At 40.6% G+C, this 18,618-nt stretch overlaps 1 protein-coding gene across 7 annotated transcripts in view; it reads left to right on the plus strand.

The window, feature by feature from the left end:
* LOC137281869 (cohesin subunit SA-1-like) overlaps window positions 1–17,291 on the plus strand; it is a 46,942-nt gene extending 29,651 nt beyond the window's left edge. For 3 of the 7 annotated variants that reach the window (XM_067813537.1, XM_067813539.1, XM_067813538.1), the window contains exons 31-33: window positions 9,779–9,910; window positions 10,876–11,104; window positions 15,043–17,291. In XM_067813537.1, coding sequence (XP_067669638.1) covers window positions 9,779–9,910; window positions 10,876–11,104; window positions 15,043–15,072 — 391 coding nt within the window. In that variant the 3' untranslated portion in view covers window positions 15,073–17,291. Of the gene's footprint in view, window positions 1–9,778; window positions 9,911–10,875; window positions 11,105–12,895; window positions 12,926–15,042 lie in introns of all 7 variants that reach the window. The other 4 variants (XM_067813533.1, XM_067813534.1, XM_067813536.1 and 1 more) reach the window with 3 other exon arrangements.
* Window positions 17,292–18,618: the final 1,327 nt, after the last annotated feature.

Raw genomic sequence — 18,618 nt, forward strand, 5'->3', positions numbered from 1 at the left:
TTTTGTTCTTGCATTGGTAGGGATTGCTTACTTTCCCTCTGAAATGTATTTCTTGATCTGAGATGTACACAAGTGTCATGCACATGGGGTCACACAGGAGATCTCACACATACATTTTCTGACTGATCTCACAAAGGCTATCACACACAAAGTCTTTTTCACAGACCTTACAAAGGGTTTCTCACACCAAGAGTTTCCACACAAGATATCAATAAATTGTTTTTTGACAGATCTCACTCAGAGGGTTTCTTACAGACTTACACAACGGATTTCACAAACAGGGCGTTCTCCACAATAGATTTCACACCATCGTATCACTGTAATATTGTTGAATGTGGCATTAAACCATAAACCATAAACCAACCAATCAGAATAGATTTTAACGTGGGAAACTTCAAGCCAGATCCAGCACAAGGGTCTCAGGGGATTTCATACTCGGGATCAGCCACTGTAAATATCTCTGCACAGCAGGTTTCACATAGGAGATCTTGCCTGGGTTATCATATGATGAGTATTTCACATTGGAGATCTTACTTGGGTTATCATACAATGAGGATTTCACACTGAATATCTTACTTGGGTTATCACATGATGAGGGATTTCACATTGGAGATGTTACTTGGGTTATCACACAATGAGGATTTCACATTGGAGATCTTACTTGGGTTATCATATGATGAGTATTTCTCATTGGAGATCTTACTTGGGTTATCATACAATGAGGATTTCACACTGAATATCTTACTTGGGTTATCATATGATGAGTATTTCTCATTGGAGATCTTACTTGGGTTATCATATGATGAGTATTTCTCATTGGAGATCTTACTTGGGTTATCACACGATAAAGGGTTTCATGTAGGCGATGCCACACAGGCAATCTCACCACAGGATGTTATGTAGTGGATGGCACATGGGCAATCTCACCACAGGATGTTATGTAGTGGATGGCACATGGGCAATCTCACCACAGGATGTTATGTAGTGGATGGCACATGGACAATCTCACCCTAGGAATTCTGTAGAGAATGTCACATGGGCAGTCTCACCACAGGATTTTACATAGTGGATATCAATTCAATTCAATTAGCTTATTGCATGAAGGCAAGTTCTCTAGCATTCTTGTGTGATCGTAGCCATGGCGGGAAATACATCTGCCTCAAATCATTATATAAGGGACAAACAAATAAAAAGTGAAATTCATTCTCAACAGTGTTACATAATGGACAGAGCCTTTGTGATTTTATAATAGATGAACATCTTCCTTGATTGATACATAACTCATTTAGACCAAGTCTCAGGCATATGAAAGCATTAAGAAGGTTTGTATTACACAGGTTGTATAGATATGACTCAGGTTCAAGAAGAGATTTAAACTCATGATAACAGTCATATCTTGAACTTTCATATAGTGATGAATGCCAGTCCTGTTCAAAGATATCAATAGCCGTGGTACAAAAATGTTTGATAAATGCATTAACATCGCCCAGGGTTTGGGATAACCAGACAAATCCAAAGCTGTATCTAAACAAAAGACTACGAATATGGGTTGCCCAAGTGTTTTTACCAATATTATTAAGATGAACAATCATATTGTAGGTTTTTTAAGATATTATTAAGATGAACAATCATATTGTAGGTTTTTTAGATTTTTTAGGTTTGTTCTGGCATGTTTATTATTTTACACCAGTACTTTAAACAGCGAGAGTAAGAAATTATGTACAGAGGGAATCTCCCACATTCACCATACACCATACTATTAGGGGTAGACATACCAACATTTAAAAACCATTTACATGCAAGAAGGTGAACCTTTTCAATGACATAAAATTTCTTGAAGCCCCAGATTTCAGATCTATAGAGGAGAATAGGCTGCACTTGGGAATCAAACAACTTGAAAAATATACTGGGACCAACAACCCCCAACTTCAGTATAACAGAGAGCAATTGTAGTAAAGCCTTTCCCCTCTACTTGCCAGATTGATAATAGTTTTATTCAGGTTTAGTGTATGTGTAAATAATATCCCTAGATATTTATATTTGTTGACAACGGTCATACGTTCACCTTTAAAGTACCACTTCTCTATAGCTGCCGTTGGGCCACCCATACAAAAAAATGACAATTTTGGTCTTTTCAAGATTAACATCAAGTCACCAGTTATCTGGTGAATGTGATAGTCTATTAATTTGCCTCTGAAGGCCAATAACAGTGCTTGACATTAGGATCACATCGTGGGCAAAAAGTGAAATAAAGAGTTCAACAAGATCAAGAGATAATTGGATGCCATGTCTGCCACAGTGTATAATGTCAAAGTATAGTTTGTTAGTAAAGAATGAAAAAAGTATGGGACTCAGAACACAGCCTTGTCGTACAACAACATGGCAGTCAAAATAGTCACTGAAAACATTATCACATCAAACGCAAGACTTTACATTTGAATACATTGATCTGATAATATCAAACATTTCTCCCCTATTTCTAAGACATTTCCACTGTTTATTTCTATCTACAGAATCAAAAGCCTTTCTAAAATCAACAAAAGTTACATACAATTTTCTTTTACTAAAAGTTAAACATCGCTCAATTACTGAGTATAGAGTAAAAATATGATCAAAGGTTGAGTATTCTTTTCTAAACCCAGCCAGTGAATCTGGAATCAAGTCTCATATTTGACCACTGTGTTAGCCTATTATTGATAATAGATACAAACATTTTACCAAAGACACTTGTCAGAGAGATGCCCCTATAATTGTTAGGGTTATTTGTGTTTCCATTTTTAAATACTGGAACAATTATTGATTTAGCCCATTAAGACTGGAAACATCAAGAGTCAAATACCAGGTTAAAGCTTTTAACAAGGAGCGTCATTATCTCAGGCAAGGCAGTTTTGATCATGTCTGGAATAGCACTATCTGCCCAGCTTCAAGACGAGATACAGCGTTAAGTATTTCTAATTCCGTAATAGGAGACTCAAGGAGAGACTTCTCAACATCACTATCTATCATCTGTTGTATCATCATATGCATCATAGGTAATGAAAACAAGTACCTGAAGTGGCAAAACCATTCTGCGTGTGATATACTCAATAAGGGTATGGAGCCTCTTTGGAGGGTACAAATATTTTGCCAAAATAGCCTTGGACTGTGGTGGGTACTATTCAGTCGAGATAGCCTTGTATTTTGCACTTCATGCTTGAAAGCTCTACAAGCACTCTTAGACAGAGCAATAACGTCTAAACTGCCTAAGGGCCTTCCTAGATTCCGATCTAGCTATAATACACTCCTCGTTGAATTTCAACTTTTCCAAACTCCTCATACAAGCTGCCGAATCTAAAATACACTTTATAAAATTGTCTATGCCCTCTTCAAGAGAAGTCTCTAATTTACTAAATATTAACTCTTTACTGGCATCCAGACTTCCTTTGAGAAACATTATATAATCATCCTGCTTGGAAGCATAACATACAAATTTCCTAAAACTCTCAGCGCAATCCACTATCTGGTTAGACCGGTAAGTAGAAGGGGACATGAGCGACAACTCCAGAGGAAAATGGTTAGAATCAGGTCTATCACCTACATTTAATTTTTCTACAAATTCAAACAAATCAGATGCATGAAAATTATCAATGACACTTGAGCCATTTTCTCCAACAAATGTAAACTCTCCACCTCTGTCTCCTACTCTGCTGTTAATTATGAATAAGCGCCAAACATAACACAGATTCAGCAGCACACACCCGAATTTGCTAACCACACTGTCATGGACACGCTCTGGTCAATAGGAACATTATCTACATCTGTATAGACATCATCATTACCAAATTCATCACGGTCTTCCTAAATAGGGTTGATTTCATTACTAGTACAAGCATTAAAATTGCCACATAACAGTACGTGCGAAGTAGACATATCAGACCAGTTGTCTAATAAAAACGACTTTAGTGGATATCAAACAGGCAATCCCTCAACGGGGTGTCATGTAGGCGATGCCACACACTCAATCTCACCACAGGGTTCCATATAGCGGTTGCCACACAGGCAATTTCACCACAGGGTTTCATGAAGGGCATTCCACACAGGCAATCTCTCAAAAGGGTTTCATGTAGGGGATTCCACACAGGCAGTCTCACCACAGGGTTTCATGTAGGGGATGCCACACAGGCAATCTCTCAAAAGGGTTTCATGTAGGGGATGCCACACAGGCAATCTCTCAAAAGGGTTTCATGTAGGGGATTCCACACAGGCAGTCTCACCACAGGGTTTCATGTAGGGGATGCCACACAGGCAATCTCTCAAAAGGGTTTCATGTAGGGGATTCCGCACAGGCAATCTCTCAAAAGGGTTTCATGTAGGGGATGCCACACAGGCAATCTCTCAAAAGGGTTTCATGTAGGGGATTCCGCACAGGCAATCTCTCAAAAGGGTTTCATGTAGGGGATGCCACACAGGCAATCTCTCAAAAGGGTTTCATGTAGGGGATTCCACACAGGCAGTCTCACCACAGGGTTTCATGTAGGGGATGCCACACAGGCAATCTCTCAAAAGGGTTTCATGTAGGGGATGCCACACAGGCAATCTCTCAAAAGGGTTTCATGTAGGGGATTCCACACAGGCAGTCTCACCACAGGGTTTCATGTCGGAGATTCCACACAGGCAATCTCTCAAAAGGGTTTCATGTAGGGGATTCCACACAGGCAGTCTCACCACAGGGTTTCATGTAGGGGATTCCACACAGGCAATCTCACCACAGGGTTTCATGTCGGAGATTCCACACAGGCAATCTCTCAAAAGGGTTTCATGTAGGGGATTCCACACAGGCAGTCTCACCACAGGGTTTCATGTAGGGGATTCCACACAGGCAGTCTCACCACAGGGTTTCATGTAGGGGATGCCACACAGGCAATCTCTCAAAAGGGTTTCATGTAGGGGATTCCACACAGGCAGTCTCACCACAGGGTTTCATGTAGGGGATTCCACACAGGCAGTCTCACCACAGGGTTTCATGTAGGGGATTCCACACAGGCAATCTCACCACAGGGTTTCATGTCGGAGATTCCACACAGGCAATCTCTCAAAAGGGTTTCATGTAGGGGATTCCACACAGGCAGTCTCACCACAGGGTTTCATGTAGGGGATTCCACACAGGCAATCTCACCACAGGGTTTCATGTAGGGGATTCCACACAGGCAATCTCACCACAGGGTTTCATGTAGGGGATTCCACACAGGCAATCTCACCACAGGGTTTCATGTAGGGGATTCCACACAGGCAATCTCACCACAGGGTTTCATGTAGGGGATTCCACACAGGCAATCTCACCACAGGGTTTCATGTAGGGGATGCCACACAGGCAGTCTCACCACAGGGTTTCATGTAGGGGATTCCACACAGGCAATCTCACCACAGGGTTTCATGTCGGAGATTCCACACAGGCAATCTCTCAAAAGGGTTTCATGTAGGGGATTCCATACAGGCAGTCTCACCACAGGGTTTCATGTAGGGGATTCCACACAGGCAATCTCACCACAGGGTTTCATGTAGGGGATGCCACACAGGCAATCTCTCAAAAGGGTTTCAAGTAGGGGATGCCACACAGGCAATCTCTCAAAAGGGTTTCATGTAGGGGATGCCACACAGGCAGTCTCACCACAGGGTTTCATGTAGGGGATTCCACACAGGCAATCTCTCAAAAGGGTTTCATGTAGGGGATTCCACACAGGCAATCTCACCACAGGGTTTCATGTAGGGGATTCCACACAGGCAATCTCACCACAGGGTTTCATGTAGGGGATTCCACACAGGCAATCTCTCAAAAGGGTTTCATGTCGGAGATTCCACACAGGCAATCTCACCACAGGGTTTCATGTAGGGGATTCCACACAGGCAATCTCACCACAGGGTTTCATGTAGGGGATTCCACACAGGCAATCTCTCAAAAGGGTTTCATGTAGGGGATTCCACACAGGCAGTCTCACCACAGGGTTTCATGTAGGGGATTCTTCAAAGGCAACCTCTCAACAGGGTTTCATGTAGGGGATGCCACACACTCAATCTCACCACAGGGTTTCATGTAGGGGATTCCACACAGGCAGTCTCACCACAGGGTTTCATGTAGGGGATTCCACACAGGCAATCTCACCACAGGGTTTCATGTAGGGGATTCCACACAGGCAATCTCACCACAGGGTTTCATGTAGGGGTTGCCATACAGGCAGTCTCACTACATGGTTCATGTAGAGGACGCCACACAGGCAATCTCACCACAGGGTTTCATGTAGGGGATTCCACACAGGCAATCTCACCACAGGGTTTGATGTAGGGGATTCCACACAGGCAGTCTCACCACAGGGTTTCATGTAGGGGATTCCACACAGGCAGTCTCACCACAGGGTTTCATGTAGGGGATTCCACACAGGCAATCTCTCAAAAGGGTTTCATGTCGGAGATTCCACACAGGCAATCTCACCACAGGGTTTGATGTAGGGGATTCCACACAGGCAGTCTCACCACAGGGTTTCATGTAGGGGATTCCACACAGGCAGTCTCACCACAGGGTTTCATGTAGGGGATTCCACACAGGCAATCTCACCACAGGGTTTGATGTAGGGGATTCCACACAGGCAGTCTCACCACAGGGTTTCATGTAGGGGATTCCACACAGGCAGTCTCACCACAGGGTTTCATGTAGGGGATTCCACACAGGCAATCTCACCACAGGGTTTCATGTAGGGGATTCCACACAGGCAATCTCTCAAAAGGGTTTCATGTCGGAGATTCCACACAGGCAATCTCACCACAGGGTTTCATGTAGGGGATTCCACACAGGCAATCTCACCACAGGGTTTCATGTAGGGGATTCCACACAGGCAATCTCTCAAAAGGGTTTCATGTAGGGGATTCCACACAGGCAGTCTCACCACAGGGTTTCATGTAGGGGATTCTTCAAAGGCAACCTCTCAACAGGGTTTCATGTAGGGGATGCCACACACTCAATCTCACCACAGGGTTTCATGTAGGGGATTCCACACAGGCAGTCTCACCACAGGGTTTCATGTAGGGGATTCCACACAGGCAATCTCACCACAGGGTTTCATGTAGGGGATTCCACACAGGCAATCTCACCACAGGGTTTCATGTAGGGGTTGCCATACAGGCAGTCTCACTACATGGTTCATGTAGAGGACGCCACACAGGCAATCTCACCACAGGGTTTCATGTAGGGGATTCCACACAGGCAATCTCACCACAGGGTTTGATGTAGGGGATTCCACACAGGCAGTCTCACCACAGGGTTTCATGTAGGGGATTCCACACAGGCAGTCTCACCACAGGGTTTCATGTAGGGGATTCCACACAGGCAATCTCTCAAAAGGGTTTCATGTCGGAGATTCCACACAGGCAATCTCACCACAGGGTTTCATGTAGGGGATTCCACACAGGCAGTCTCACCACAGGGTTTCATGTCGGAGATTCCACACAGGCAATCTCTCAAAAGGGTTTCATGTAGGGGATTCCACACAGGCAATCTCACCACAGGGTTTCATGTAGGGGATTCCACACAGGCAATCTCTCAAAAGGGTTTCATGTCGGAGATTCCACACAGGCAATCTCACCACAGGGTTTCATGTAGGGGATTCCACACAGGCAGTCTCACCACAGGGTTTCATGTCGGAGATTCCACACAGGCAATCTCTCAAAAGGGTTTCATGTAGGGGATTCCACACAGGCAATCTCACCACAGGGTTTCATGTAGGGGATTCCACACAGGCAGTCTCACCACAGGGTTTCATGTAGGGGATTCTTCAAAGGCAACCTCTCAACAGGGTTTCATGTAGGGGATGCCACACACTCAATCTCACCACAGGGTTTCATGTAGGGGTTGCCATACAGGCAGTCTCACTACATGGTTCATGTAGAGGACGCCACACAGGCAATCTCACCACAGGGTTTCATGTAGGGGATTCCACACAGGCAGTCTCACCACAGCATTTCATGTAGAGGACGCCACACACTCAATCTCACCTCAGCATTTCATGTAGAGGATGCCAGAAGGCAATCTCACCACATGGTTTATGTTGAAAATATCACATGGGCAATCTCACCATGAAGTTTGATGTGGAGAATGTCACATTGGCAATCTCACCACAGAGTTTGATGTAGAGAATGTCACACTGGCAATCTCACCATAGATTTTAATCTAGAGAATGTTACATGGGCAATCTCACCACAGAGTTTGATGTAGAGAATGTCATATTGGCAATCTCACTATGGAGTTTGATGTGGAGAATGTCACATTGGCAATCTCCCTAAAAGGTTTTATGTGGAGAATGCCACATTGGCAATCTCCCTAAAAGGTTTTATGTGGAGAATGCCACATTGGCAATCTCCCTAAAGGGTTTTATGTGGAGAATGTTACATTGGCAATCTCCCTAAAGGGTTTTATGTGGAGAATGTTACATTGGCAATCTCCCTAAAGGGTTTTATGTGGAGAATGTTACATTGGCAATCTCCCTAAAAGGTTTTATGTGGAGAATGCCACATTGGCAATCTCCCTAAAGGGTTTTATGTGGAGAATGTTACATTGGCAATCTCCCTAAAGGGTTTTATGTGGAGAATGCCACATTGGCAATCTCCCTAAAAGGTTTTATGTGGAGAATGCCACATTGGCAATGTCCCTAAAGGGTTTTATGTGGAGAATGTTACATTGGCAATGTCCCTAAAGGGTTTTATGTGGAGAATGCCACATTGGCAATCTCCCTAAAAGGTTTTATGTGGAGAATGCCACATTGGCAATGTCCCTAAAGGGTTTTATGTGGAGAATGTTACATTGGCAATCTCCCTAAAGGGTTTTATGTGGAGAATGTTACATTGGCAATCTCACCACAGAGTTTCATGTAGACAATGTCAGATGGGCAATCTTTCTATGGGGTTTCATTTAGGGAATATCACATGGGCAGTCTCATCACAGATATTTTGAATAGGACATATTATACAGGGGACATCATCCTGAGGCATCTCTCCTCAGGATTTCCACAGGGCTGCGGTACTTAAGAAAGGAGTGAATATCTGACACCCGCATCACTGTCCTCTCACCAAGTTGAGATGAAGAGATGTGATGAGATGAGAACAATATAAGAGGCTATACAGAAACATCACTATTGTGAATACAAAGAAGTTGATCACTCATACAGTTTCTCTATACCGTCAACTTCTGAAATAACACTCAGACAAATCAAGTTGAGATCAGTGATGGAACTCCTGTTCATAGCAACAGAAAAGCAAATCACTAATTCACTCAAATAAATCAGAGCCTAAATTTTCGAAGCTCTCTTAGCACTTACGTCTATTGTAGTGCTGTCTTTAGATTTTTATTCTGATACTGTACCTCAGCTTCAACATCTGAGGACTACTGCAGAGGATAGAACATTACCATCCAGTCTAAATCTTACACCTGGGTTGAGATAGTCTCATGTTAGTTCTCTGAAAGCTTAATTTCTTTACCACCTCATATTCGAAACTCAATCTTAGGAAGAAGAAGTCTCAACTGAGTGATGCACTACACTACCTACAAGTACATATACCTGGTTAAGGCGTCCACTTTTCAATAGCTAGTCATTAGACATTTTCAGGATTTGATTAACTATTTATGGTACATTCTTCTGTATCACTTCCAAAATACGTCTTCTGGAGATTTTGGATAAACTCTAACAGCATCATACAAAAGGCACTGATGTGCAACCCTGTCAGCACATTCACTGTATCTCTGTGATGGTTGCAGTTCCAGTGCAGCAGCTATGGGGATGACACAGTCACAAGTATCCTGGCTCAACAGCCAGAAACAACAGCAGGAGATGCAGAGAACAGCAGACGTCACGTATGCCAGAGGTCAACACCAGCAAGTCTCTGGATAGTAAGTAACCCTCCCTTAGACCTGATACCAATCTCAACACCTTCCAAGGAAGGGGAGGTGGGTTAGTCTAATGGTTAAAGCATCTTTTCATCACATCGAAGATCAGGGTTCCATCTCCCATTGGGTACAATGTGTGAAGCCCATTTCTCATGTTCCTTGAAATAATATTGCTAGAATATTCCACTTTCACTCATTCTTATAACAAAGCCTTAAACACCTTGCAATGACACTTGAGGTATTAGATATGGCATACCATGGTTTTCACTACACTCTTCTTGCAGGGGTGGTGTGCTAGCCAAATACTCTGGTTTGATTTCCCACATGAGCACATTTTGTGAAACAAGTTTCTGATGTCCCCTGCTGTGATATTACTGGAATAATCAGGGATGAGAATTTTCCACGAAATCAACAGAATTCTGTGTAATTGATGGTGCTGGTGTCATTCATGATATACACCATATTGTTTCAATTACATGACTCCATCCCATTTTCCTCTTTTTTAACTCATACCCATTCTCATCCTGGAAGCTGTGGAAAACTAAATTTTTACCTGTACATGCATGTTGTGCATAAATAAGTGAGTGAGGGAGTTGTGTTTTATGGTTTTATAGCAATATTACAGCAATATCACAGCTTTCCACATCGTATACATGAATAAGTATATAGGTCAATGAGAAGTCGTAACAGGTGATGATGGTCAGGCATTTTTCTAAAAACTTTTATCCACAGGAATGTGTTGAAAAAAAATACATACCCTGGTATATGAAACTATTTCTCTGCATGTGTCTTGAAACAAGGATGCACTTGCACCATCATGGATTTCTGTGATGATACTCATAGAGTCCATATACTTAAACTCTTGTTAATAAAAGCTTCCTGAAGGATAAGTAAGGTACAGACAAGATGCCTTCCCCAGTATGTAAGTTTGTGTATTGTGACTTGACGAATTACTTTGTTTCTTGCAGTCCCCCGCAACACTCTGTTCCGTCGGAGAGTGACCAAGCCAGCAACATTTCGGAGTTCTCCAGCCCTGTGCCCACTCCACAGACACCACAGGGATACTACCACCATCCTCAACAACACCAGCAGCAGCTGCAGCAGCAACATCCACAACAGCAGCAGCAACACCCACAACAAGGTCAATTTTATGGCGGGGGCCTGCTTGGCGAGAACCATTATGTTGATGATGCTTCAGTGAGTGGTAACCGTGGCAATGCTGTTTTCTTAGATAGTCTGACATGATGGTCACCGCTAGATTTGATACAGGAAAATTTAAATATCTGAATGGATTCCTGAGTGTGTTTTTCTTTTTCAATTATGACATCAGTTTTCCAAAATAAGGGAGAAGTTGTTTTGAAACTTTTGTGAAGAGAAAAATTGATTTCCACAATGCCAGGGCCTCCTTTTGCAAAGCACTGAAATGATCGTAAGGCACTAAGATAACCAGCTTAGAGCAAGGTGTGTTCATAAAAGAAGCCCCAGATCGTGAAGACATCTATCAGACATTGTTCTCCTATCCCCTTTCTGTCCTGTCCTCTTTAGATACAGAATCATCAAAAGATTGATGCTGTATTGTTCGGCCTAGTTCATACAACAAACCCATGGTACTTGTTACACTCCCTGGCAGTAAGCAGTTAAAACATGATCTGGTCAGTATAACTGGGTGTGAAGTCTAACTTTATTGTCAACAAACTTTAGTCATTTCATGTTTGCAGACTAATGTAGATTTCGAGACATAATCTGTCTCGTAGCTAGTGTTGGATGTATTGGTGAATGTTTTCATCTCTGAGTGACCAATCATGTCAGAGTAGTTCATCAGAGAATGCAAAATCCTCTTACATTTAAGTTTTCTCCTGTTCTTATCAGTGAAGTGTGGTGCTGCTCAACTTTCAATTATGATATTTCACTAGGTACAGTGTTATTTGTCTTAATGCTAAGACTTTCTTGAAACTGACATATATGCTTGCGATTTCTTTCCCTCATCATGGAAATTGACCAAAATATGATTAGAAATATGATCAGATTGTTATATTGTTAGTAGAAAAATATGTAGTGTAACATTGGATATGTTTGGGATTGCACTTTGATAACAGATGTCAAATTGATCGCTTTCTAAAGTATTCAAAATCCTTAACTGATATCAGTAATAAGGTGCATACTGCTTTTTGAGGAAAGGGATGTGCACATTTCATTTTCACCAGTTTCATGAGAGTTTCATGAGCTCTCTCAGCAAAAGGGGATGTGCACATTTCATTTTCACCAGTTTCATGAGAGTTTCATGAGCTCTCTCAGCAAAAGGGGATGTGCACATTTCATTTTCACCAGTTTCATGAGAGTTTCATGAGCTCTCTCAGCAAAAGGGGATGTGCATATGCGCAACACTACACACACGCACACGCACATGCACACACAGAGATGAACCAAAATACATTTCTGGAGGCAGATGAGTATCTTGCATGAACTGACAGTTTTGATATGCATTGCATTAAGATAATATCCTGACATCGCTGACAAACAAGTTCCTGTTGCTGACCCTACAGCTGAAGATTTCTAGGGCGATGTGTACCCAGTAGACAGTATTTTTTCTTGCATGATATTTATACATATTTACACCATACCTTCTTACATTTTGCATGACTGTTGCTTATTGTGACAATCTGCAAGGATTTGTATTTTCTCTGACTTCAGTAACAGATTGTTAAATTGTGTTTATCTTTTAATCCCATTGTACTTGATAAAAGGCCAGCTGGTATGTTTAGCAATATGCTTGTAAACTGTCAATACATCTTTACAACTGAAAAGTCAGTCTTTGTCTTATAATATTAAATAACAATGATACCATAAATGAAAGAAACTTTAATTTTTAAAGCGTTTTTTTTTTTTGTGAAAATATTCCTGCATAAAATTTTGATATGATTAAAGATAATTTAAAGTAATGTTAATTAAGTGAAATCCTGAAATTAAAGTGTTTATTTTCACCTACAGGCCAGACACCATATTGTCCACCCCCAGTCAGTAAGTGAACCAATCATTGGCTAGCACTGTAGTAGCGAATACAACTAGCTATTGTCCTAGATGTCATTCAAGCTCATTAGAACCAGATCTTAGTTCTCACTACCCCTTAACAAAGACCGATTCTATTCCATACAGGTCACAGCACTTAGTCTACAACCTTTCATCCGACCAGTCAAAGCAACTCTTACAAGAAAGGGAAGGGGGAAAATCAATGTGTTTTCTGTTAATGCACGAGTAAAGGTTAAGAAGAGGATATTGATATCTCCAGTTTCTCTGTTTTTCTCTCGAAAAACACATCTCTGTTATTCCCTCGATACATATCACTCTCTGTTGACACATCTCTCTCTTTTTTTTTCTCTTGATACACATCATTCTCTCTCTGTTGACACAAATTTCTCTTTTCCCCTGTACACATCACTCTCTCTGTCGACACATATCTCTCTCTTTCTCTTCTCTCAGAATACATCTTGCTTTCTTTCTAATGCACATCTCTCTTCTCTCATGAAGCACATACCTTTCTTATGAAATGCTTCCTGGCTGGCAAATGTTCACTTCTTGTTTGTCACTCCACTGATCTGTCAAAGTTTACACATGGTTGATATGGTGTGATCAGTTATGGGATGTCTTCACAATTTTGTTTCCCAGTAGTAAGGACTAAGACCAGGTTTAAATGAGATTGATATGTCATTGTATTTGACTATATCCTGTGTTGTGTCATCTGTTCTTGGTGGATAGGTAGACCTGTATTGTACTACACAGTAGCAGTCAGACATAACTGTCAGGATTTAATGTCACAAAGAATATTTTCAGTTTGTGTTTTTGTAGAGCATGTCTTTATATTTGTGATTTTAATGCTGCTTTGAACAGTGTATGTAGAAACAAGAAAGCTGGGATCAGAGCTGTGGTTCCTAGCGCTGCAAATTCAGCCACCAGGTTTTTGTTGCATATTGTTGTCCAGAGTTATGTCCCCTAGTTGTGTCATTATCTTTTAATCATTGGATCAAATCCCAGATGTCCACTATTTGTAAGATGTCAGCCCTGTTCTCAGGATATTCCCAGGTTCACACTAAAACAGCACCTGTCAGATAACTTGAAATGTATATATGATTTTATAAATGATATTCTCTTAGTAACAAAAATCTTCCAAGTTATTCCGTATCCGATGATTGAGCTGTTATGGATTATTTGAAGATCCAGGTTAGAATTGGTCTGCAGCAACCCATGCTTGTCATAAGAGGCGACTAACGGGAGCAAGTGGTCGGGATCCCTTACATGGTTGACACATGTCATAAGTGTATTGTAATTGAGTCGAGTGATCACTGAATTGTCTGGTCCAGACTCCATTATTTACAGACTGCCATCGTATAGCTGGAATATTGTTGGGTAAACAACAACCAAGTTAGGATATGCTAGTACAGCATTTGTTACAAGACTGGAAAATTTGAAAGAATATTCTGAATGGGCCACTTTTTAGTTCATGCTAAAATTTGACTCATTTAAATCGTATCAAATGGTGATCTACAAGTAACACTGTTACATTTGGGTGCTTGTGAATTTTATCAGTAGCAAGGTTTTGAAATTAATATAAGAGACAGAGTGACATTTTCAAGTGGACTACCATTCATGCCAATTCTCACCATAAGCTAGGTGACACATCTGATATTGATATCTGACACAATTCTATGTCAGATCATGACTTTGTGAGAGAATTTAAGAACTTTATGTTCTCCTTGCCTTCTCACTGTACTTATTGGTTAGGAATTATGGACAATAGACTGATGACACTGATTATACAGACAGCTCCATGACCAGGCTTTTGCTGTACAGATCTTGCAACTTTCCTTGTAAGGGCTGGTAAATCTAGACATGCATCAAGGGCAGACAACTATAGCTATAAGTAGGTAAGTCTAACTAACTTGACTGGCATGGCAACATGTGGCTTTTTCAGTGGTACTCGTAAGTAGATCTGGGGTGAATTTGGTTAATAGATGTTTGCTACTTGTGTGTATTTTAATTGAAAATGCTACAAATATGTCCACTTTATCTTTCACACATCAGAGACTGAGAGAGTGTATAAATGATCTAGCATTTAGTGTTTGTTTTGGGTTTTGTTTCAGTCGGATGTCAACAGTCACCAGGGGTACTGAATAATTATGCCCCCTCAACACCTAGCACCTGAAATGGTAGAACACCTCAGCATCCAGATTGTAATGTCATGTTGCCGTACATTACAACTACACCCCCTTGATACACAGCATGTCATCTGGTAGAACACCTCAGCATCCAGATCGTAATATCCTGTTGCCGTACATCATCCATCTACGCTCCTCAACACTCAGCAGTTGATCTGGCAGAACACTTCAGCATCCATATCGTCCAGTTGCCATATTCATCCATCTTTGCCCTCTTGACACTCAGCAGCTGCTCAACAAGGTCATTCACATGTGATTGCCTTCAGACATTCATCTCATGAAAGTAACAGATGTTATTATAATATTGCATTGTGTGTTCAGCCCTCACATTAGCTCATGAGATTATTAAGTAAGAAAAGTAACGAAACTAAAGTTTAATTAGCTGTGGCTTCAGACCTAAATTTGAGACTTTATTTCGTTTTGTGGTCATGCATGAACATACAAGATGACTTGTGTCATGGCAAAGAGAGTTACGTTCCATGGCATAATAAGTGCATGACTAGGTAATACTGGAAACAAATATGGTTAAATGTGATAATGAATCCAGCTCACTCTGAGTTCTGTCTTCTGTTAAGTGTACGGTAAGTCTGCACAGCCAAAACGGTGTAGTCATAATTTAAATGAACTGTAAAATGTTTGCTTCTGAGTTTGGAATATTTGCTGCAGACCAGGGGCTGAATATTAACAATTGCACAGAGCCTAGATATATCTCTGTTTACATAAATATCTCAGCAGTGATACATGAAGTATGTTTTTCTTGTGAGAGACTCTGAAGGGCCATAACAATGGATCTTTGGCTGCTAAATCATGCTGTTTCATCTGGTCGTGTCCAGAAGAGGACAAACAAATCATGAAGTTAAAAGCAGTTTATCATTAAATGTATAGATGTAAAGATAAACCCTGTTTGTCTCAATCAAGTAAATATTTAATCCACACTTGTGTTGAAGTTGTAGTCCTGTCCTGGCAGACTCTTTCTATGTTACAAGACACCTTGCCCTGAAAAGTCATCAATGATTCATAAGACTCAATAGGTAGCAACTTCTTGTTTGTTGCAAAGAGTAATGTTTCATAATGGTATAAGAATCCACATTGAGACATCCCTATTTGCAATAAACAAGAAGGTGATGTCCATAAAAACTTTTCCTTCAGGAGTGACTCACCTGGTTGTTGAATGCTGAGCAAACAATGTATGTCTTCAAACCTGTCAGACTCTGACAGTATGTCATTTCACCTTGGTCACATAATCATCCTTTAATATCAATGGAATACATACATGCCAAAATAGTGCAGTTCTAAAGATAAATCATGGTATCTGAACATGTTAAATTAAAAATTCATATTTTCACTATCAAAGTCATTTTCTCTTGTTTATTCACTTGAATCAATATGATTTCAGTAGTTTTACTTACAGAGAAATGTTGGTTGAAAGTATAACCTTTACACAAGCCCTGAACCCTTTCTGCAGAATGCTTTTCCTGGTTCTCAAAATTTCCCCCATCCCAGAAGAGACAACAGGGTTTAATGTGCTTGAAAACTGATCAACGATCTGCCAAATATATTTAAAAGGTTGTAAATTAGGACTTTTTCTATTTCATTGTTCATAAACCTGTATCAAAACATCACATTTCATCTTGATTTTAGATTAGATCTTAGATTAAAATCACATTTGTTGAAATTCATTCATTGACTGTTCATCAAGACTGATATCATAGGTGAGATTGTCAGTGACAGAATGCCATGCTGTTATCAACAATGTTGATGACTCTAAACAATCACTATCATGATTTCTTCTGGTTTAGAAAATTCTAGTCATTCAGTACATTATACACTACTGTACTACTCAAAAGAAATTAAGGATCACCTAATTCTTTCATGTTGCTATAGTTAATTGTTGACTATTCATATCACAGGTTAACTGTTAGGTATGAAAGGATCCTAAACTTCCTTTGAGTAGTATACATGAGCAAGTTTGGTATTGTTGTACGTGTTTATGTAAGTTTATTACATTCCATTGTGAAGTTATTGATTCTTAGCTTATCATCATGTAGAATGCCTTCCCTGTCCTTTTTTAATTAAATATTTATGACTGTGTACAATTATTTTAATTTATTATACACTTGTTTAGTGTATCAGTTGATTTGATATCTGGAATAAAGTTCTATCATGTCATAGAAGTATTTATTGATTGTATTTTGTGATTTTGTCAGTTTAACACATCACACCATGACAACTTAATGGTACCTTTGTTATGGACCAATGTAGGAAGTTGTGTTACACCAGGGATTTGTCTGATTTCTGGGACTCATACTCTTTATTTCCAAGGGTCCTGGACAACAAAATAGGGGTTTCAGATGCTTAATTATTATTATTTATAGTTCTTGTATTGTGTATCATGATTTTCATATTAAATTTACAATAATTATATTGAAAATATTACCATAACCTAGTAGCAAACTCCATGCCAACTGATTGTTACTTGACAGGAAACTTAAACTAAGAGTGTTTGGAATTTTACTTCCTCCCTGTTGATGAGCTAATAAATTTTGGTTGTGTCTGTTGTCAGTTTTATGTGTATAGGATGCAGGAATTTGTGTTGCATAATTTCCCGGTTTAATCATAACATTCGGGCATGCTGCTTCACTTGGGGATGTTCAGAACCAAGTGACAGCTGACTGACAGGAGGTTTTACATTCACATTGCATCCATGAAAATCCAGGCTAGAACTGGTCTTCAGCATCCCGTGCTCTTAAGAGGTGACTAATGGCATTGGGAGATCAGGTTTGCTGACTGGGTTACATGGCTTCATATACTGCTTGACAAGTATTAGATGAGCCACAACTTGACAAATGACCCCCAGTTTGCATTTATGGAAACACCTTCCAGAACATTCCTTTTGAAACAAAAGGGAAACAGGTTGTTGTCTAAATGTTAAAAAGTTCAATTTCCTTGTGCAAATTGTGTCGTGATGATGTATTGCTGAACTAAATTGCTCTGTGAGTCACATGTTAAACAGTAGTGGTAATCATTTCACGCCACGGTCAGCATGTATTGCACGTGTGTAATCGCCAATCTACGAGTAGCAACCAAGTGTATTCGTCCAGATTACTTGCCCCGCCTGCTTGTCACAAACGAATGAATTCACTGTGCTGACTCATCTGATACGTGTCAGGTAGTAGATGGATGCTCATGCTGGTGATCACATGTTTTTCTGGTCCAGGCTCCAATCAGGGGATCATAGGGCATTTCATTTACAATCATCATCACCCAGGAGTAAATGTAACAGTGATCCAGGTGCTTGAAGGTCAACATTCACATTTTCATCTCAACCGAACCAGGTACCGATTCACTGCCGGTGAATTTGAAAGAGGTGCAGTGTCCCCAGGTGTAGAGTTCACTGTTTGCTTTGTTCTCAAACTTGTAAATAATACAAGGATCAGACTCAAACTTGGTCTCTTCTAATTTCTTTCTAATTCTGTTTATCATTAACATGATACACATGAA

Source organism: Haliotis asinina, chromosome 4 (assembly GCF_037392515.1).
Source record: "Haliotis asinina isolate JCU_RB_2024 chromosome 4, JCU_Hal_asi_v2, whole genome shotgun sequence".
In the NCBI taxonomy this organism is placed as follows: domain Eukaryota; kingdom Metazoa; phylum Mollusca; class Gastropoda; order Lepetellida; family Haliotidae; genus Haliotis; species Haliotis asinina.